We start from the raw sequence: 22,376 nt of genomic DNA on the forward strand, positions 1-22,376 counted from the left end.
GAGAAGCTCTTCTTCCTCCCTGAGACCACCAGAGAAGCTCCTCTTCCCCCTTGAAGCCACCAGAGAAGCTCTACTCCCACTCTGAAGCCACCAAAGAAGCTCCTCTTCCTCCCCAAAGCCACCAGAGAAGCTCCTCTTCCACCCTGAGACCATCAGAGAAGCTCTACTCCCACTCTGAAGCCACCAGAGAAGGTCCTCTTCCTCCCCAAAGCCACCAGAGAAGCTCTACTCCCACTCTGAAGCCACCAGAGAAGGTCCTCTTCCTCCCCAAAGCCACCAGAGAAGCTCTACTCCCACCCTGAAGCCACCAGAGAAGCTCTACTCCCACCCTGAGACCACCAGAGAAGCTCTACCCCCACCCCAAAGCCACCAGAGAAGGTCCTCTTCCACCCTGAGACCACCAGAGAAGCTCTACTCCCACTCCAAAGCCACCAGAGAAGCTCCTCTTCCCCTCTGAAGCCACCAGAGAAGCTCTACTCCCAAAGCCACCAGAGAAGCTCTACTCCCACCCCGAAGCCACCAGAGAAGCTCTACTCCCACCCCGAAGCCACCAGAGAAGCTCTACTCCCACTCCAAAGCCACCAGAGAAGGTCCTCTTCCCCCCTGAAGCCACCAGAGAAGCTCTACTCCTACCCCAAAGCCACCAGAGAAGCTCCTCTTCCTCCCTGAGACAACCAGAGAAAGCTTTACTCCCACCCCGAAGCCACCAGAGAAGCTCCTCCTGCTCTACAGATGGGGTTCCCAGACGTGGACTTGGTCACCCCAAGCCAATATGGAAGGAGAAGCTCCAGAGGACAATCCTCCGGCTCTGAGGAACCTGAGCTCCATCAGGTGGACCTTCTGGAAGTCCCTTCTCCAACCCATCGCTCTCCAAAGTGCCCAAAGAACCTCTCGAGCTCCACCAGGAGAAGGTCTGAGGTGGACCATCCCCACCCCGGCCACCTCCTTCCTGCCAGAAGCTTCCGAAGAAGCCAACGGCACCTCCAGGTGGTCCCTGAGAAGGTGAGACCCCACCTTGAGGTCCTCCATCTCCCATCCCACCGCTCTGGGGAACCCCTTTAGAACTCAACCAGGAGATCTTCAACCTCGGCGGTTCTTTCTTGGCCTTCAATTCCTTCTGGAAGCCGTGGGTGATGCCACCAGGTGAGCTCACCCCATGGTTTCTCCTCAGGAGAAGCCATTTGACCCTCCCCGTGCAGTCCCCAAGATGGAAGAACCACCACAACTTCTCCAAAGCGCACTTTCCTCCTCCTCCTCCACCACCACCACCACCTTTAGGGTTCCACCACCGTCGAGGTGGAACACCCAAAGCTTTAGAGGAGGTCCCTAAAGGTCATGAAGAACCTGAAGGAGAAGAGATGGATGGGAAAATGGAGGAGAAGAAGGAGAGAAAGATGGCGGCGGAGGAGGTCCCCAAAGGGCAACGTACCAAGGAGTGTAAAGGACCTTCATAATTAGGAGATGACGCCGCTGGACCTCCACCGCGAGACCACCCAGCGGGGCCTGCTGACAGCAAAAGGGCAGTTACCACCAGAGCTTCAGGAGGACACCCCGAAACGGCCCTCCCTCGGGCCCAGGAGACAGCGGCTCCCAAAGCACCTCCAGGTGGCTCCAAAAAGCCCAGGAGAGAACCAACCGGGGTTCCACCGGGGAGGGGAGGGGCTGAAGGCCACGTGGGATGGGGGTTGGAGGTCGTGAAGACCACGGGGGAGGAGGGTTGGAGGTCGTGGAGGGGTTGAAGGCCACGTGGGAGAAGGTTGGAGGTCGTGAAGACCACATGGGATGGGGTTTGGAGGTCGTGAAGACAATGTACAATGGGGTGTGGAGGTCATGGAGGTCATGAAGACCATGTGGGAGGGGGTTTGGAGGTCGTGGAGGGGTTGAAGACCACGTACAATGGATTTGGAGGTCATGAAGACCACATGGGATGGAGTTTGGAGGTCATGGAGGGGTTGAAGGCCACATAGGATGGGGGTTGGAGGTCGTGAAGACCACGGGGGAGGAGGTTTAGAGGTCATGGAGGGGCTGAAGGCCATGTGGGATGAGGTTTGGAGGTCGTGAAGACCACGTACAATGGGGTGTGGAGGTCATGGAGGTCGTGAAGGCCATGTGGGAGGGGGTTTGGAGGTCGTGGAGGGGCTGAAGGCCACATAGGATGGGGGTTGGAGGTCGTGAAGACCATGTGGGAGGGGGTTTGGAGGTCATGGAGGCCACGTGGGATGGGGTTTGGAGGTCGTGGAGGGGTTGAAGGCCACATGGGAGAAGGTTGGAGGTCGTGAAGACCACATGGGATGAGGTTTGGAGGTCGTGGAGGGGCTGAAGGCCACATGGGAGGGGGTTTGGAGGTCATGAAGACCATGTGCAATGGAGTTTGGAGGTCGTGGAGGAGTTGAAGACCACGTGGGATGGGGTTTGGAGGTTGTGGAGGGGTTGAAGGCCACGTGGGATGGGGTTTGGAGGTCATGAAGACCACATGGGATGAGGTTTGGAGGTCATGGAGGGGCTGAAGGCCACGTAGGATGGGTGTTGGAGGTCATGGAGGGGCTGAAGGCCACGTGGGATGAGGTTTGGAGGTCATGGAGGGGATGAAGGCCACATGGGAGGGGGTTTGGAGGTCATGAAGGCCACATGGGATGAGGTTTGGAGGTCGTGGAGGGGTTGAAGGCCACATGGGAAAGTATTTGGAGGTCGTGAAGGCCACGTGGGAGGGGGTTGGAGGTCGTGGAGGGGCTGAAGGCCACGAGGAATGGAGTCGGGAGGTCGTGGACAGGTTGAAGACCACGTGGGAGGGAGTTTGGAGGTCATTGAGGGGTTGAAGGCCATGTGGGAGGTGTTTGGAGGTCATGGAGGGGCTGAAGGCCACGTGGGATGAGGTTTGGAGGTCATGAAGACCACATGGGATGGGGTTTGGAGGTCGTGAAGACCATGTACAATGGGGTGTGGAGGTCATGGAGGGGTTGAAGGCCACATGGGAGGGGGTTTGGAGGTCATGAAGACCATGAGGGATGAGGTTTGGAGGTCATGGAGGGGTTGAAGGCCATGTAGGATGGGGTTTGGAGGTCATGAAGACCATGTACAATGGGGTGTGGAGGTCATGGAGGTCATGAAGACCATGTGGGAGGGGGTTGGAGGTCCTGGAGGGGTTGAAGGCCACGTGGGAGGGGATTTGGAGGTCATGAAGACCACATGGGATGGAGTTTGGAGGTCACGGAGGGGCTGAAGGCCACGTGGGAGGGGGTTTGGAGGTCATGAAGACCACATGGGATGGGGTTTAGAGGTCATGAAGAGGTTGAAGGTCACATGGACTGGGATTTGGAGGTTGTGGAGGACTTGAAGGCCACGTGCAATGGATTTGGAGGTCATGAAGACCACATGTGATGGAGTTTGGAAGTCATGGAGGGGTTAAAGGCCACGTGGGAAGGGGTTGGAGGTCGTGAAGACCACGTGGGAGGGCGTTTAGAGGTCACTGAGGTCGTGAAGACCACAAGGGATGGGGTTTGGAGGTCACAGAGAGGTTGAAGGTCACGTGGACTGAGATTTGGAGATTGTGGAGGACTTGAAGGCCACGTGCAATGGATTTGGAGGTCACGGAGGGGTTGAAGGCCACATGAGATGAGGTTTGGAGGTCGTGAAGACCATGTGCAATGGGGTGTGGAGGTCATGGAGAGGTTGAAGGCCACATGGGATGGGGTTTGGAGGTCATGGAGGGGCTGAAGGCCACGTGGGAGGAGATTTGGAGGTCATTGAGGGGTTGAAGGCCACATGGAATGGGATTTGGAGGTCGTGGAGGACTTGAAGGCCATGTGGGAGGGGGTTTGGAGGTCACAGGTTCTCCACCTCTGGTGGGCTCCAAAACCCACGGAGAGGTGGGACCTGGGGACACGGTGTCTCCTGGTGGCTTTGGTTGCCTTGGAGGACACCTGGGGAGCTTCAGCAGGGCTCGTGGACAAAGAAGAGACCTTCTGAGGTGGACCTCATTTGAAAGAGGTCACAGAAAGCCAAGAGGCCTTCTCCAAGGTCTCGGGGTTTAAGAAATTGGAGTGAGGTGGACCTTCAAACCTCTTTAAGTCCATGAGTTATGGTCAGATGGACCTTCAAACCTCATGTACTATGGTCAGATGGACCTTCAAACCTCCTTAGATTCATGAGTTATGGTCAGATGGACCTTAAACCTCATGAATTGTGGTCAGATGGCCCTTTAGAGCTCCTTAAGTCCATGAGTTATGGTCAGATGGACCTTCAAACCTCTAAGTTAGAGTCAGGTGGACCTTCAAACCTCATGAATTGTGGTCAGATGGACCTTTAAACCTCCTTAAGTTCATGAGTTATGGTCAGATGGACCTTCAAACCTCATGAACTGTGGTCAGATGGACCTTTAGACCTCCTGAAGCTCCTGAGTTATGGTCAGGTGGACCTTCAAACCTCTAAGTTAGACTCAGGTGGACCTTTAGACCTCTTTAAGTCCATGAGTTATGGTCAGATGGACCTTCAAACCTCACGTACTATGGTCAGAAGGACCTTTAGACCTCCTTAAGTCCATGAGTTATGGTCAGGTGGACTTTCAAACCTCATGAATTGTGGTCAGATGGACCTTCAAACCTCCTTAAGTCCATGAGTTATGGTCAGGTGGACCTTCAAACCTCCTTAAGTTCACGAGTTATGGTCAGATGGACCTTCAAACCTCTAAGTTATAGTCAGGTGGACCTTCAAACCTCATGAATTGTGGTCAGATGGACCTTTGAACCTCCTGAAGCTCCTGAGTTATGGTCAGGTGGACCTTTAAACCTCCTTAAGTTCATGAGTTATGGTCAGATGGACCTTCAAACCTCTGAGTTATAGTCAGGTGGACCTTCAAACCTCATAAATTGTGGTCAGATGGACCTTTAGACCTCCTTAAGTCCATGAGTTATGGTCAGGTGGACCTTCAAACCTCATGTACTATGGTCAGATGGACCTTTAGACCTCCTTAAGTCCATGAGTTATGGTCAGATGGACCTTCAAACCTCTAAGTTTGAGTCAGGTGGACCTTCAAACCTCCTTAGGTCCATGAGTTATGGTCAAATGGGCCTTCAAAGCTCATGAGTTGTGGTCAGGTGGCCCTTTAGAGCTCCTGAAGCTCCTGAGCTATGGTCCGACGGAGCTCCCGGGGGCTCTGGAGGTGCCAGCGGGCGCTGCCCCGTCCTGGTGGAACTCCAGGCCGGTGTCTCCTGGCCTGAGGAGGAGGAGGAGGTGGTGGGAAGTGTGGAGTAAAATAGAAGCCACAATACCTGCGAGAGAAGGGGGAGAACCGACAGGAGTTGAAGGATTTGATGGGAAGCTGGTGGTGGTGTGGTCTGGAGAGTAGATCTTCAAGAGACGATAGAGAGGTCATCTCAAAGCCATCAGCCAACGGCCAGAGCCACCCCAAAGGGCCCTCGGGACACCACCAGCGCCAAACGCAACCCCGAGGGACTCCTGGAAGGACCTGCGGCCTCGGGGGGGGCAACCTTCGGGGGGGCAACCTCCGGGGGTGAACCTTTGGAAGGTTCAACCTTCAGGGGGTCAACCTCCGGGGCTGAACCTTTGGAAGGTTCAACCTTCAGGGGGGTCAACCTCCGGGGCTGAACCTTTGGAAGGTTCAATGTTCAGAAGGTTCAACCTTGAAAGAGTTCCATGTTTAGAAGGTTCAACCTTTGGAAGGTTCAACCTTCAGAAGTTCAACCTTTGGAGGTTCAAAACCTTTGGAGGGTTCAACCTTTGAGGGTTCAACCTTTGGAGGTTCAACCTTTAAAGGGTTCAACCTTTGGAGGTTCAAAACCTTTGGAGGTTCAACGTTTGAAGGTTCAAAACCTTTGGAGGGTTCAACCTTTGAGGGTTCAAAACCTTTGGAGGGTTCAACCTTCGGAGGTTCAACCTTTGGAGGTTCAACCTTTAAGAGGTTCAACCTTTGGAAGTTCAACCTTCAGAAGTTCAACCTTTAAAGGGTTCAACATTAAGAAGGTTCAACCTTTGGAGGGTTCAACCTTCAGAGGTTCAACCTTTGGAGGTTCAACCTTTGGAGGGTTCAACCTTCAGAGGTTCAACCTTTAAAGGGTTCAACCTTTGAGGGTTCAACCTTCAGAGGTTCAACCTTCAGAGGGTTCAACCTTTGGAGGTTCAAAACCTTTGGAGGTTCAACCTTTGAGGGTTCAACCTTTGGAGGTTCAACCTTCGGAAGTTCAACCTTTAAAGGGTTCAACCTTTGAGGGTTCAACCTTCGGAAGTTCAACCTTTGGAGGTTCAACCTTTGGAGGTTCAAAACCTTTGGAGGTTCAACCTTTGGAGGTTCAAAACCTTTGGAGGTTCAACCTTTGGAGGTTCAACATTAGAAGGTTCAACCTTTGGAGGGTTCAACCCTTGGAAGTTCAACCTTTGAGGGTTCAATCTTTGAGGGTTCAACCCTTGGAAGGTTCAACCTTTAAAGGGTTTAATGTTCAGAAGGTTCAACCTTTGGAGGTTCAACATTCAGAAGGTTCAACCTCTGGAAGGTTCAATGTTCAGAAGGTTCGACCTTTAAAGGGTTCAACCTTTGGAATGTTCAACCTTTGAAGGTTCAACCTTTGGATGTTCAACCTTTGAGGGTTCAACCTTCGGAAGTTCAACCATTAAAGGGTTCAACATTAGAAGGTTCAACCTTTGGAGGGTTCAACCCTTGGAAGTTCAACCTTTGAGGGTTCAACCTTTGGAGGTTCAACCTTTAAAGGGTTTAATGTTCAGATGGTTCAACCTTTGGAGGTTCAACCTTTGGAGGTTCAACCTTCAGAAGGTTCAACCTCTGGAAGGTTCAATCTTGAGGAGGTTCAACATTGAGAAGGTTCAACCTTTAAAGGGTTCGATGTTCTGAAGGTTCACCCTTTGGAGCTTCACCCTTTGGACGTTTCACCCTTTGGAGGTTCACCCTTTGGAGGTTCACCCTTTGGACATTTGACCCTTTGGAAATTTGACCCTTTGGAGGTTCACCCTTTGGACCCTTCGAAGGTTGCCCCTTTGGAATTGGCCCCTTTGGAACGTGGCCCCTCGGAATGCCGCCTTCGGGGCGGGTTTGTGGTGGCCACCCTGGGGAGCGGCCGCGGGCGCTCCGCTCCGAGGAGAAGGTTCTTCCAACGCGGCCACCGGGGAGAGCGTTTGGCACTGCCCCAACGTGGACGGTGGCTTCTTGGCCCCTCCCTCGAGGTCTCGTTAACGAGACGACGGAGGAATATGCAAATGAGATGCAAACGAACCGCCATGAGAACTCAAAGGAACCCACTCTGCCCAGAAAATAACTCAAGTGGTCTTTGGAGAACCTGGAGGTGACCGAGTGGCCTCCGACTCCTCCAGGGAAGAGGTGGGGACACCTCGGCCGGAGCAGCGCTCTCGCAGAGCCCCCGGGGGGACCTCCCGCCCTTCTTCTCCCCCTTCCCACCCCGTGGTGGGGTCACCTTCTCCTGGAGGAGCCCCTCCCCCCCTCCCCGAGCCGACGGCGATGGTTCCTTACAGAGGCGAGAGCTTTGCCCAACGCGTCTCCGGTCTGCGAAGCGCCGGCTCCGCCCCCTCGGCCGCCTGCAAAGCAAGATGGCCGCCTCAGGAGATGCCACACGACACCTGGGACATCTCCTCCTGCTCCGTTTCCACCTGCTCTGGTGGAGTTTTCCAAGGAAGTTGTGGGATCTAAGAGGGCTTTGAGATGGAGAGGAACCCTGAGGAGCAACGAGGGCAACTCCTGAAGGACCTGAGATGGAGAGGAACCCTGAGGAGCAACGAAGGTCTCGCAGGAGAACCTCAATGCTCATGGAAGAGCTGGAAGGGATCCACCAGGCCCATGGAATGCAGCTCCGCAGGGATCTGAGGGCCAAACGCTTCTCCAAGCTGTGGAGTCCACCACCCTCCGGGTGAAGAACCATCTCCTCCCGTCCAACCCTCCGTTGGGGCATCTTCTGGCTGTCCCCTCTGGTCCTGAGAGAAGAGCTCAGGGGCTTCCTGGAGGCCTTGAAGGCCACGTGGCTTTGGAGCAATGGGATCTGCTGGGGTTGGACCATCAGAGGAACCACCCCCCGACCTTCCAGGAGCTGAAGAAGACACACAGGGAGTAAAGAGGTCCACGTGTCCACTCACCCATGATGGCGTCGGTGCCGTTGGCGGGCGGCGTGCAGGACGCTGCGCTGTAGTGGGCGGAGCCACCGCGGTGGAAGGTGGACATCGGAGGAAGACTGGAGTTGATGTCGGCCGAGGAGTGGGACGGGTAACTCTGGGGAGAAAAGAGGGGACATCTCCATGGCATCGGGCTGGAGAACCTCTGGAGAACCTCGGCCCATGGATCCAGCCTGGCCAGGACCCTCTGGAGAACCCTGGCCCATGATCCAGCCTGGCCAGGAACCTCTGGAGAACCTTGGCCCATGATCCAGCCTGGCCAGGACCCTCTGGAGAACCTTGGCCCATGATCCAGCCTGGCCAGGAACCTCTGGAGAACCTTGGCCCATGATCCAGCCTGGCCAGGAACCTCTGGAGAACCTTGGCCCATGATCCAGCCTGGCCAGGAACCTCTGGAGAACCTTGGCCCATGATCCAGCCTGGCCAGGAACCTCTGGAGAACCTTGGCTGTGATCCAGCCTGGCCAGGAACCTCTGGAGAACCTTGGCCCATGATCCAGCCTGGCCAGGACCCTCTGGAGAACCTTGGCCCATGATCCAGCCTGGCCAGGACCCTCTGGAGAACCTTGGCCCATGATCCAGCCTGGCCAGGACCCTCTGGAGAACCTTGGCCCATGATCCAGCCTGGCCAGGAACCTCTGGAGAACCTTGGCCCATGATCCAGCCTGGCCAGGAACCTCTGGAGAACCTTGGCCCATGATCCAGCCTGGCCAGGAACCTCTGGAGAACCTTGGCCCATGATCCAGCCTGGCCAGGAACCTCTGGAGAACCTTGGCCCATGATCCAGCCTGGCCAGGACCCTCTGGAGACCCTTGGCCCATGGATCCAACCTGGCCAGGAACCTCTGGAGAACCTTGGCCCATGGATCCAACCTGGCCAGGAACCTCTGGAGAACCTTGGCCCATGGATCCAGCCTGGCCAGGACCCTCTGGAGAACCTTGGCCATGGATCCAGCCTGGCCAGGAACCTCTGGAGAACCTTGGCCCATGGATCCAGCCTGGCCAGGAACCTCTGGAGAACCTTGGCCCATGATCCAGCCTGGCCAGGAACCTCTGGAGAACCTTGGCCCATGGATCCAGCCTGGCCAGGAACCTCTGGAGAACCTTGGCCCATGATCCAGCCTGGCCAGGACCCTCTGGAGAACCTTGGCCCATGGATCCAACCTGGCCAGGAACCTCTGGAGAACCTTGGCCCATGGATCCAGCCTGGCCAGGACCCTCTGGAGAACCTTGGCCATGGATCCAGCCTGGCCAGGAACCTCTGGAGAACCTTGGCCCATGATCCAGCCTGGCCAGGAACCTCTGGAGAACCTTGGCCCATGATCCAGCCTGGCCAGGAACCTCTGGAGAACCTTGGCCCATGATCCAGCCTGGCCAGGAACCTCTGGAGAACCTTGGCCATGGATCCAGCCTGGCCAGGAACCTCTGGAGAACCTTGGCCCATGACCCAGCCTGGCCAGGACCCTCTGGAGAACCTTGGCCCATGATCCAGCGTGGCCAGGACCCTCTGGAGAACCTTGGCCCATGACCCAGCCTGGCCAGGAACCTCTGGAGACCCTCAGCCCATGATCCCACCGCTCACCAGGCGCTCGTGGGGGTGGAGGCTGCAGTAGCTGCTGGACTGTGGGATGTGAGAAGAGTTGCCCAACATGGCGCCGTAGCCCGGTTGGTTCATCCCGCTGGAGGAGCTCCACGGGTCGCTGCTGGGATGTCCATCTGGAAGAGAAGAAGACAAAAACTCCATCAGTTGGCCCTTTGCTTCCTCAGCAAAGCCCTCCAGATGGGCCTCCGGGATGAGGACATTTGGCCCGAGGGGCAACCACAGCCACCGCATGGTCCTCTCCGTGGTGGGAGGTGGGATCTGGGGGGGCTTTGAGGTCCCTCCAACCCATCCCGTGACCTTCAAGGTCCCTCCAACCCATCCCACGCTGCTTCTGGGCAGGTTCCAAAGGCCATGGGCAGAAGAACGTGGCTCCACGTTCTTCCTTTGGATGTTCTCGGAGGTCTTTTGGTGTCTCTCCATGGAAAGATGGAAATGTATGGAAACGAGGGGCCTTCTGGAAGGCTTCTTCTCACCTTGCATGAAGAAGGAGGTGGGGAAGGTGCCGGCTGCTGGTTTGGAGGACGGATACCCCGGCGAGTCGCGGTTGTAGTCGGCAGTGCTGCCCGACGGAGCGTAGACCTGAGGAGCAACAACACCAACCAGAAGGTTCTTAGCAGGAAAAAAACCCCGAAGAAACCACCATTTTGGCCTTTTCGTGGTCACCAAACACCTTCTGACCTTCTCAACCCCTTTTCCAACCCCAAAGTCCTCTTTTGGGGCAGGAACGAAGCCACCGGCGGAACATCTGCTCCTCAAATCAAGAGGAACCAGATGTCACCCCGAGGAAAACTCCTTCCCTTCCGATTCGGAGCGGGAATAAACCTCCTCCAAGCGCCAAACTTTGGGATTTTGGGGCTAAATCAGAGTTTGGAGTCTTTTTAGGAGAAAAATGATCATTTTTTTGGGTTGAAACCAACCAAAAAGTGAAGGAAAAGAGCCTCGAAAACATCTTCTGAGGGAGGGATTGGGTGGGGGAGATGTTCCTCAGCTGGAGGAGCCTCTCATCCCGTCTCCGGAGGGTCGGGAAGAGCGGGAGGTCGTCACCTCCCGGATGAATACGGATCTCCTTCTCAGCGAAGGCGGCTGAGAAAGATGGCGATGACCCCACCGGCCACGAAGCTCCACCTTCAGGAGAAGGAGGAGGTTGTCCACCTATCCAAAGCCCACCTGGAGCGGTGCGGCCAATTCCGGAGGCCTCCAGAGCTTCTGGAGCTGGTGGAGCCACGGAGATGACGGGAGGGCTGGAGAACCTCTGCGATGAGGTTCCAGAGTCACCTCCCACCGCCTCAGGTGCCTCCGAGCCACCCTTGAACACCTCCAGCGATGGAGGACCTCCTTTGTCCCACTCTGGAGGTCCGAATTGGGGAAAGAACCCCACCGTCTCGTGGTGGGAGCGGCGGGAGGACCTCCCCCCCTCCTTCTCCCGGCCTTTTCCGGTGGCCGATCTCTTCCAGGTTTCCAGCAGAAGGCACTTTGCAACCTCTAATTTCATCCAGATGGTGAGAAGAAGGAGGAGGTGGTGGGGGCTGGAGAGGAAGAGGCCGCGGGGGCTGATGAAAAGCCCGGAAGGAACAATCCCACCCACCTCCTCAGCCTTGAGATGATTCCCTCAACCTGCAAAAAGGTCTCAACGAGAACCAGATGGCGCTTCTTCTCCAGCTTTCCTCCACTCTCCAAACCCGCCCAAAGGACCTTCAGGAGTTGGCGTTCCCATCAAACCACGATTGAGACCAGATGTGGCCACCACATGGCAACCAACCCCCCCCGTCCCACCCTTCCTCCTTCCTTGGAGGCTTCTCCAACCTTCAGGACCTCACGGTTCTCCTCCTTTCCGGCTCGGGCAACACCGCGGCCTTGAGGTGGACAATCTCGGAGGTCCTCAACGCCTCCTGAGCTCACGGATTCCATCAGGCGTTGACCTTGGAGATCCTTCCCAACCTCAAAGAGAGCATCGAGGAGGACCCTCCGAGGTGGAACCTGCGCTCCGGCCCCAAGAGGAGGAGCCGCTCCACACCTCTGGCATCTCCTCGCCTGGATTTTGTCTTCTCCAAAGCGTTCCCATCCTCAAAGGCAGCAGAAATGGTTTCCAGATGGGCCTCCAGGACGTTGCAGCTCGTTAACGCCCTCAGTTCAAAGCGGGTCAAGGAAACGCCAGGAGAAGACAAATGAGACCATGATGTCATCCCCCAAGGCCCAAAATAAGCTCTCCAAGCTCTGGTTTCTCTCCAGCCTCGGGCGTTGTCCCGTGGTCACCATCTCCAAAGAGAGGGTGAATTCCGCTCTGAGCTCACGGAACGCTTTGGTTGGAAGCTCAGAAGGGTGAGGTTGGAGAAGACCTTTGAGGTGGTGGAGGCCGAGAAGCTGCAGCTCACCAAACGCTTTGGAGAACATGGAGGAGAGGGCTTTGAGGGGCTGCAGAACCAGGCTTGAGGGATCTAAGGGGGGTTTGGAGGAGACCCTGAGCCCCAACTGTTAACTGTGAAGTCCCTTCTGACCTCGGGCCACCGCCTCCTCCATCTCCTACAAAGGCCCTTTGAGATCATCGAGTCCACAGAACGGAAGGTCTTTTTGTCCCTTTCAGCCAAACCTTCAAAGCTTCTTCTCGCCAGAGCCCGCGTGCAAATCGACTTCGTTAACTTGAAAGCCTCATTTGCATAACGAGAAGGCCATTTGCATAACGGGGAAGGAGACGGCGCAAAGCGATGGCTTCTGAAGACCAGAACGGGTGTGAAGAAGAGCAAAAGCTGAGGAGCTGCGGATGTCACCGTTGAGGATCCACCATTGGCCGCACTCTTATCTCCTCCCGACCACCCGCGAGAAGAAAAGGAGGGGGAGAAACCGGAGAGGGACACGTGGAAATGGAGTTCCATCAAAGAGGAACGGGATTATGCAAAGAGGAGGGTCTGAACTTCAAGGGGGGGTTGAAATGGAAGAGGAAGAGAGCCACCGGGTGAGACAAAGCCATTGGAGGTCCTACGAAGCCGGTGGAGAAAGGAGGACGGACTCGGGGGGTGGGAAGGGCACGGAAAGCTTCAAACGGACCGCGGCTGTGGAGATGTGGGGCTTCAGGACGCGGCTTAGTGGGCCGATGGTTGGCCTGGAGGAGCTCCGAGGCCTTCTCCAACCTCGACTCCATGATTTCACGGTGTTCCGCTGCGATGGATTAATGATGGGGTTCTCGATCACTGAATTAAAAGATATTTATGGGAAAAACAGGGAAAAAGGGTATTTTTACACCCGGAGCTGAAGGTTCTATGGGGTCATCTGTGTCCACCCAACTGTGGGCCTTCCTCGTGGGGCTCCAAACGCCTCCGGAAGCACCCCAGGATGGACCAGCTCTACAGTCCATTCCCTAAAAAACGGGGAAACGATTGGAATGAAAGAAGGAACAGGAAAATAAGTCAAAAATTTGGAGAAAATGGGAGAAATTTGGGGGAAAATGGGAGAGATTTGGGGAAAATGGGAGAGATTTGGGGGAAAATGGGAGAGATTTGGGGAAAATGGGAGAGATTTGGGGGAGAATGGGAGAGATTTGGGGGGAAAATGGGAGAGATTTGGGGGAAAAGGGGAGAGATTTGGGGAAAATGGGAGAGATTTGGGGGAAAATGGGAGAGATTTGGGGAAAATGGGAGAGATTTGGGGGAGAATGGGAGAGATTTGGGGGGAAAATGGGAGAGATTTGGGGGAAAAGGGGAGAGATTTGGGGAAAATGGGAGAGATTTGGGGGAAAATGGGAGAGATTTGGGGGAAATGGGAGAGATTTGGGGGAAAATGGGAGAGATTTGGGGGAAATGGGAGAGATTTGGGGGAAAATGGGAGAGATTTGGGGAAAATGGGAGAGATTTGGGGGAGAATGGGAGAGATTTGGGGGGAAAATGGGAGAGATTTGGGGGAAAAGGGGAGAGATTTGGGGAAAATGGGAGAGATTTGGGGGAAAATGGGAGAGATTTGGGGGAAATGGGAGAGATTTGGGGGAAAATGGGAGAGATTTGGGGGAAATGGGAGAGATTTGGGGGAAAATGGGAGAGATTTGGGGGAAAATGGGAGAGATTTGGGGAAAATGGGAGAGATTTGGGGGAGAATGGGAGAGATTTGGGGGCAAAATGGGAGAGATTTGGGGGAAAAGGGGAGAGATTTGGGGAAAATGGGAGAGATTTGGGGGAAAAGGGGAGAGATTTGAGAGAAATGGGAGAGATTTGGGGAAAATGGGAGAGATTTAAGGGAAATGGGAGAAATTTGAGCGAAATAGGGGAGATTTGAGGAAAATGGGAAAGATTTGAAGGAAAACGGGGAGATATGAGGGAAAATGGGAGAGATCCGAGGGAAAACGAGAGAGATTTGAGAGAAAAGGGGAGAGATTTGAGGGGAAATGGGAGGAATTTGAGGGAAATGGGAGGAATTTGAGAGAAAGAGGGAAAGATTTGGGGAAAATGGGAGAGATTTGAGGGAAAATGGGAGAGATCTGAGGGAAAACGGGAAAGATTTGAAGGAAAATGGGAGAGATCTGAGCAAAATAGGGGAGATTTGAGGGAAAATGGGAGAGATTTGAGGGAAAACGGGGAGATCTGAGGGAAAATGGGGAGATCTGAGGGAAAATGGGAGAGATCTGAGGGAAAATGAGAGAGATTTGAGGGAAATCAGAGCAGAAATGGTCAAAATAGTCCCTTTTTTCCAGCAAATCCTCCTGTTTTCTGTCGGCGTCGGAATTTCTCGGCGCCCCCGAAGCTTAATGGGAACCAGATCGAGGGCGAAACAGGAAACAAACAATTCCTCGTCCCAATTTCCTGCCCATCAGGCGTCGGAGCTTTTGTTCCCCTCCTCCAAGCCAAAAGCCGGAGCACCAGGCTCTGATAGTATTTTCATATCGATTTAATCCCCCTTGGATCGAATTTGATTTTCAATTCAGTTTTCATTTCAGTTTTGAAGCCCAAACCACCCCAAGTTTCTCCACTGGAAGCGCCAAAATCCCATCAAAAAGAGATATTTTCCTATAGAAATGGGGTTATTGGAGAGAAATACATCCATTTATTTGCGATCTCTCCGATATACATCAATCTATTTGCGCTGTACCCCCATATAGCGATTGATTTGCGCTACAGCCCCACATACATCGGTTTAGTTGAGGTACAGCCCTCTCTATATCAATTTATTTGCCATACAGACCCATATACATCGATTTAGTTGTGACGGATCCCTATATATCCATTCCTATTTCCCATACATCCCTATATAGATGGATTTATTTGAGCTATATCCCTATATCAACCTTTATTTTAGGTATATATTCATATACAGAGGTTTATTCGAGCTATACCCCTATATAAATTCATTTATTCGGGATATATGCCTATATATATATATTTAATTGAGCTCCATCCCTACATATATTGATTTATTCCAGCTCTATCCCTACCCGTAGTTTCATATTCCTTCTATCCATCGCTTGATTTTAGCTCGATGGCTCTATATGGTTTTATTTTCACATATATACCTACAAACGTAGCTTTTTATAGGTGTATATATAGATTTATTGTAGCTCTCCAGATAAATACCCCATTATATAAGACATAAATCCTTATTGATAAGAGGTTTATTGTGGGCAGAGACCTATAGAGATACTTTTTTATCCATAAAGAGCATTATCTATATAGAGTTCTTTAGGCTGTGCCTATATCTCTCCTTTTATATTAGATATGGCCCTAAATATGTAGTTTTATTTCAGTTATATCCCCTATATCGATACTTTTATATCAAATGCATCCCTCGATCTACAGTTTTATATCAACTATACGCCGATATCCGTCGTTTACTATTAAATACATCCCTATAGCTATCATTTCATATCAAACCCATCCTTATCTATAGCTTTATCTCAAACAGATATGGGATCGAGCTAAAAGAAAACCACAGCCATAGGGGGAGAAGTGGAATAAAACTCCAGATATAGGGACAGAGCTAAAATACATCCCGAGATCGAGTTCTATAGCAAAGAGACGCCTATAGCTACAGTTATAAATAGCTTCATATTAAACATACACCTATAGCTATAGCTTTATATTAAATACACACCTACAGCCATAGTTTTCTATTAAATATATCCTTATATCTATAGTTCTCTATTAAATATATCCCTATAGCCATCGTTTTCTATTAAATACACACCTATAGCCACAGTTTTCTATTAAATATATACCTATAGCCATAGTTCTATATTAAATATACACCTATAGCCATAGTTTTCTACTAAATATATACTTATATCTATAGTTCTATATTAAACACACACCTATAGCCATAGTTTTATATTAAATATATCCTTATATCTATAGTTCTATATTAAATATACACCTATAGCCATAGTTTTCTATTAAATATATACCTATAGCCATAGTTTTATATTAAATATATACTTATATCTATAGTTCTATATTAAACACACACCTATAGCCATAGTTTTATATTAAATATATCCTTATATCTATAGTTCTATATTAAATATACACCTATAGCCATAGTTTTCTATTAAATATATCCTTATATCTATAGTTCTCTATTAAACACACACCTATAGCCATCGTTTTCTATTAAACACACACCTATAGCCGTAGTTTTCTATTAAATATATACCTATAGCCATAGTTTTATATTAAATACACACCTATAGCCATAGGTCTCTATTAAATATACACCTATAGCCATCGTTTTCTATTAAACACACACCTATAGCCGTAGTTTCCATCAGATCCAGCCCTATATACACTTTTCTATCACCTATATCCCTCTATATAGTTATTCCTCCAGAACACTCCCTATCTATCTGGTTCTTTCCCTCCTAGCACTACAGACGCAGCTTTATTTCACCGACACCCCAATATACTTTGTTTTATTTCACCTATACATGCAGTTTTCTATTAAACAGATCCCTATATACCCAGGTTTAGATCCATAACCTTCTATCTCGGTTTATTCTCCCTATATAACCACAGATACAGATTTATTCTCCCTATACAGCCTTATATATACATTTATTCACTCTATAACCATAGAGATTTATTCTCTCTGTATAACCACATATATTCTCTATAACCACGTATATAGATTTATTCTCTCTATAACCACGTATATAATTTATTCTCTCTATAACCACGTATATATAGTCTATAACCATAGATATATATTGATTTATTGTCTATAACCATATATTGATTCATTCTGTCTATAACAGTCTATATAGATTTATTCTAACGCTATATCCTGTTTTATTCTCTTTATATACACATATATATAATCTCTCTTTATATATACACACAGCTAATTTTCCACGGATAGATCCCTCGTTTTCTTTCCGATAGATCCCTATATCCACCATTTTATTTCATCTCTATATCATTTTAACTCCGAGGGAATTTAATTGACATGTAAATTAATCGATAGAGAATTTAATTGATAGGTAATTCAATCCATAGGTAATTTGAGAGAGAATTTAACTGAGATATAATTTAACCGATAGAAAATTTAATGATATACAATGGAACTGATACACAATTTAATTGATATAGAATTTAACCGCTATATAATTGAATTGATATAGAACTGAAGCAATAGAGAACTTATCTCCAATTAATCAATATGGAATTGAATCGATATGGAATTGAATTGATACAGAATTGAATTGATATGGAATTGAATTGATATGGAATTGAATCAATATGGAATTGAATTGATAAGGAATTGAATCGATACGGAACTGAATCAATATGGAATTGAATTGATATAGAACTGAATCGATATGGAACTGAATCGATATAGAACTGAATCGATATAGAACTGAATCAATATGGAAATAAATCGATATGGAATTAAATCAATATGGAAATAAATCGATATGGAAATAAATCGATATGGAAATAAATCAATATGGAAATAAATCAATATGGAAATGAATTGCTATGGAATTGCATCGAAATGGAATTTCTCTCTAATTTAATCGACAGTTTACCTTCTCTCTAATTGAATCGATAGAGAATTTCTCCCTCATTTAATCGATACCGAATTTATTATCCCTAATTTAATTGCCATAGGAATTAACTCCTCTCTAATTGATCTCTAATGCCATTCATAGCTCTCTTTATTTCCCCCCCTGCCCCTCCACTTAATGATCTCCATCCATTTCATCGATCCAGACCTCAAATTCCTCCCATTTGGACAAATCACCTCCTCAATGGCCACCAATATAGGGAATGTCCTCCCAATATTCCGCTTTCCCCATCCCAATCTCCTGCGGCAGGCGGAATTCTCCATCCACCGATGCCGGAGCCGTGAATCCAGCATTCCCGGGGCCCAAATCCTTCCCTCATCTTATAAATTCTTAATAAATATGATGTTTAGCCGCAATATTCCCACCCGGAGAAGACGCTCGTGCTCCCATCTCCCCATTCCCTTCTCCAGGGACGTTCTCCACCGACCCCATACCAGCTCCAAGTCCTCCCTGGTCACTAATCCATGGAATCCTTGGAGCAGGAACGCCACCGCGGAGGAGTCGGAGGCATCTCCCAACTCAGCAGGGAGTCCAAAAGCTTCCGGCTGGGATGAGAAGATGGAATATAACCAAAGAAAAGCTCCTGAACGTTGAGTTTAGTTGGGATCGAAAGCTTTGGAAACCCAGTTGGGAAAAGGCTGGGAAGCTCGGAAAAGAGAAAGCGTAACTCCAAGAATTCAACACCCACCGAGCTGAAAGCACCCAGAAAACACTGCTATAGGGAGGGGTTTCCTTCCCCTCTTCCAGAATTTCACTCCAAATCCCAAATATTTCAGGGAAAACGATGGAAAAAGCAGCAATTCCCAAAATGAAATGGAATAAGCAGACCGCAAAGCAGCATCAGAGCAGGTGACGAGCGATTTCCCGATGGAAAAGAAACACCGCCTCTCTTCCAAGGGTTAAAATAGCAAGAAATCCCTTTTTTTCCCTATTTTTGGAGGAATTTTGAGCCTCTTTTGTCTATTTCTTATCCATACTTAACACCGCAATTTTTTCCCTGCTGGTTTTACGTTTACTCAAATCAATTATTCCTTTCGGAAGCGACGGATGGAGCATCACTAAAGAGTTAACGGCACGAAACACTCGCCCTCAACTCCCTCCGGCACAAAATCCATCCCGAAAAACCTGCGTTTATGGCACTTTTTCCTTATTTTTCCACCTTTTTGGATTCCAGAAGGGGTTTTTTTTGCCCTCATTCTGTTGATTCCCAAGGGAGAACTCGGCATTTCGCTGCCGGAGGGAGTTAAAAGGGGGTTTGAAGAGGTAAAATGAAAGCAAAAAGAAGGAATTCCCAACTTTTTTTTGTACAGGGAAAAGTTTGGAAGCGGCGCCTCATTGGGAATAATGAATGCGCTCCTCGTTCTGTGGGAACAATGCAGCCTCTATAGCCACAAAATTCCCTTTGGAATACTTTCTCCCCTCCCTCCTCTTCCTCAACTCGCGTCGGAGCCGCTTTCCGCCACGGCTTCGGCTTTTTTGTGGCTTCCCAACATCCGGAATGAAGCCCAGCTCTTGGATTTGATGCATTCCCACCTTCTGGAATGAAAAAAGAAGGGATTCGTTGGGCGGTGAGGGGATATTCCTGATTTTTCAGTAAAGACAAGCTGTTGGCATGACATTCCGGATGGAGAACAGCATTCCCGACAACACTCCCACCGCCAACGGAGCCGCTCCCTATGTTTCTGGGATTAATTCCTTCCCAAAATCCCCATAAACCAACAAAAATAGGGAAAAACAATCCCCAAATCCCCCCAAAACCTCCTTAAACGCCGTTTATCTCGCAGGAATCCTGATTCCCGGGATTTATTGTCGTATGGCAGCGACCGGGAAACTTTTTGGCCTTTAAAGCCATGCGTGGGAATGTCAGGAAGAGCCGAATCCCTCTGGAATGGGAAGAAGGGGCTCAAATAAAGGGAATAAAAGCAAAATTCCCAAATATTTATGTTTTATCATACTAAATTCCATGCTTTTTCCTGGCCGGATTCCCAGTTTCGCCCCCCCCCCCCCCCCCCGGGCCTGCATTCCTCGCCTGGGATATCATTCCCACCCGATAAATGGCTTTAATCCGAATTAAATCCTGATTATCCCAACAGCTGCGCCGCTTCCATCCCAGCCGGATGAATCCCAACCACCAAAAAACCAGGATAATTCCTTTGCTCCAGCCACAAACTGCGTTCCCAGCTCCGTTACCCGGAGAGAAATGGCAAAGAAGCCAAATCCGAGCAGTTTTTCCCCATCTCGACGCTCCAAAATGTTATTTCCACAGAAATTCCCCTCCGGATTTCCCGTTCTAAGGTTTTTAATCCTACTTTTTTTCCACAGAACTGGGAAAATCCGAGCTCGAACAGCAGGATAAAGCCTGTTTGGCTTCTCCTAAACCACTTTTTTTGGGAGATTTAAGCAGTTTTGTTGGGATTTGGAAGGAAGGATGGAGCGGAATCGCCAGGAATGGGATTTCAGGGGGGTTATTTGTACTTGGAAAGGGATTTTAGGGGGTTATTTGTTCCCGGAAAGAGGTTGATGGAACAGGAGGGAGGGAACGCCGCGTTCCGGGCTCGGCGCATCCTATTCCTTCCGCTCTATTTGAACCGAAAGCCAAACTTTTCGAGGCCGGACTTGAGCAAATCCTTCATTTTTTTAAGGAATAACGCCACGAAAGGGAAAAAAAATCGGGTGACGGAGTCCCAGGAGTGAACTTTTCCCACCCGGAGGAGCCAAAGCTTTATGTTTTGAAGGAGTAACGTCACAGAAACAGTGAAAATGGGTTCGAAACGCGACAAAATGGGTTCGAAACGCGACAAAATGGGTTCAGGAAGAGTAAAAATGGGTCCAAACTGCTACAAAATGGGTTCCAACGCTACGAAATGGGTCCAAACCACTATAAAATGGGTTCAAAATAGTACAAATTAGGTTGGAATCGCTAAAAACGGCTCCAAAAGCACTAAAAATAGGTCCAAACCACCACAAAATGGGTTCAAATCACTATAAAATGAGTTCAAAACACCACAAACTGATTTGGAATCACTGAAAATGAGGTAAAAAACAGTAAATATGGGTCCAAAACACTATGAAATGCATTCAAAACACTTCAAAAATGTTCTGAATCACCAGGAATGGGTTCAAAAATATTTGAAATGGGTTCAAAACCCCAAAATATGGGTCCAAACTGCTACCAAATGGGTACAAAACACAACAAAAAGGTTCAAAATCACTAAAAAGGGGTCTAAAAACCCTAAATGTAGGTCTGAACCACTATAAAACGGGTCCAAAAGCCCTAAACCTGAGTACAAGCGACGACAAAATGGGTCCAAACCCCCTAAAAATGAGTCCAAACCACCAGAAAACACGTCCAAAACATTAAAAACTGGTCGAGAATCACTAAAAATGGGGTGAAAGCCACTAAAAATGGGGTGAAAGCCACTAAAAGGGGGTCAAACCAACACAAACTGGTTCTGAATCACTAAAAGTGGGGTGAAAAACACAGAAAGTGAGGTGAAAGACACTAAAAACGGGGTGAAAGACACTAAAGATGAGGTGAAAATACTAAAAGTGAGGTGAAAAACACTAAAATGAGATGAAAGTCATTAAAGATGGGGTGAAAGACACTAAAAATGGGGTGAAAAATACTAAAAGTGAGGTGAAAAACACTAAAATGAGGTGAAAAACAGTAAAAATGGGGTGAAAGACACTAAAGATGTGGTGAAGGACAGTAAAAATAGGTGAAAATACTAAAAGTGAGGTGAAAAACACAAAAAATGAGGTGAAAGACACTAAAAATGGGGTGAAAATACTAAAAGTGAGGTGAAAGACACTAAAAATGGGGTGAAAGACACTAAAGATGGGGTGAAGGACAGTAAAAATGGGGTGAAAATACTAAAAGTGAGGTGAAAAACACTAAAAATAGGGTGAAAAATACTAAAAGTGAGGTGAAAAACACTAAAAATGGGGTGAAAGACACTAAAGATGGGGTGAAAATACTAAAAGTGAGGTGAAAAACATCAAAATGGGGTGAAAAATACCGAAAGTGAGGTGAAAAACACTAAAACTGAGGAGAAAAACACTAAAATTGAGGTGAAAACCACTAAAAATGGGGTGAAAATAATACAAACTGGTTCTAAATCACTAAAAGTGGGGTGAAAAACACGAAAAGTGAGGTGAGAGACACTAAAAGTGGGGTGAAAGACACTAAAAATAGGGTGAAAACCGCTAAAAATAGGGTCAAAACAATCCAAACCGGTTCCGAATGACTAAAACTGAGGTGAAAAACACTAAATGTGAGGCGAAAGCCACTAAAAATGGGGCGAAAGATACTACAAACGGGGCGAAGCCCACTAAAAATAGGGTCAAACCAATCCAAACTGCTTCCGAATGCCTAAAAGTGAGGTGGAAAACACTAAAAGTGCGGCGCAAGCCACTACAGATGAGGCGACAGCCCCTAAAAACCGCGTCCAAACCCCCCAAACTGCTTCCGAACCGCTCAAACCGGGTGAAAAGCACCAAAACTCGGGCGAAAAGCAGGAAAAGCGGCTCCGAAGCTCCACAAATGGGGTCCGGAGCCCTCAGAGCGGGTCGGAAGCCCTCAGAGAGGG

At 49.3% G+C, this 22,376-nt stretch overlaps 1 protein-coding gene across 14 annotated transcripts in view; it reads right to left on the bottom strand.

The window, feature by feature from the left end:
- TCF4 (transcription factor 4) overlaps nucleotides 1–22,376 on the bottom strand; it is a 99,518-nt gene that overhangs the window by 12,324 nt on the left and 64,818 nt on the right. For 11 of the 14 annotated variants that reach the window (XM_054053953.1, XM_054053952.1, XM_054053954.1 and 8 more), the window contains 6 exons: nucleotides 10,223–10,328; nucleotides 9,729–9,862; nucleotides 8,113–8,245; nucleotides 7,496–7,560; nucleotides 5,268–5,346; nucleotides 1,430–1,506 (listed from right to left, as the gene is read on the bottom strand). In XM_054053953.1, the coding sequence (XP_053909928.1) occupies nucleotides 1,430–1,506; nucleotides 5,268–5,346; nucleotides 7,496–7,560; nucleotides 8,113–8,245; nucleotides 9,729–9,862; nucleotides 10,223–10,328 (594 nt within the window). The remainder of the gene's footprint in view (nucleotides 1–1,429; nucleotides 1,507–5,267; nucleotides 5,347–7,495; nucleotides 7,561–8,112; nucleotides 8,246–9,728; nucleotides 9,863–10,222; nucleotides 10,329–22,376) is intronic. The other 3 variants (XM_054053946.1, XM_054053943.1, XM_054053951.1) reach the window with 2 other exon arrangements.

Source organism: Cuculus canorus, chromosome Z (assembly GCF_017976375.1).
Source record: "Cuculus canorus isolate bCucCan1 chromosome Z, bCucCan1.pri, whole genome shotgun sequence".
Lineage (NCBI taxonomy): Eukaryota > Metazoa > Chordata > Aves > Cuculiformes > Cuculidae > Cuculus > Cuculus canorus.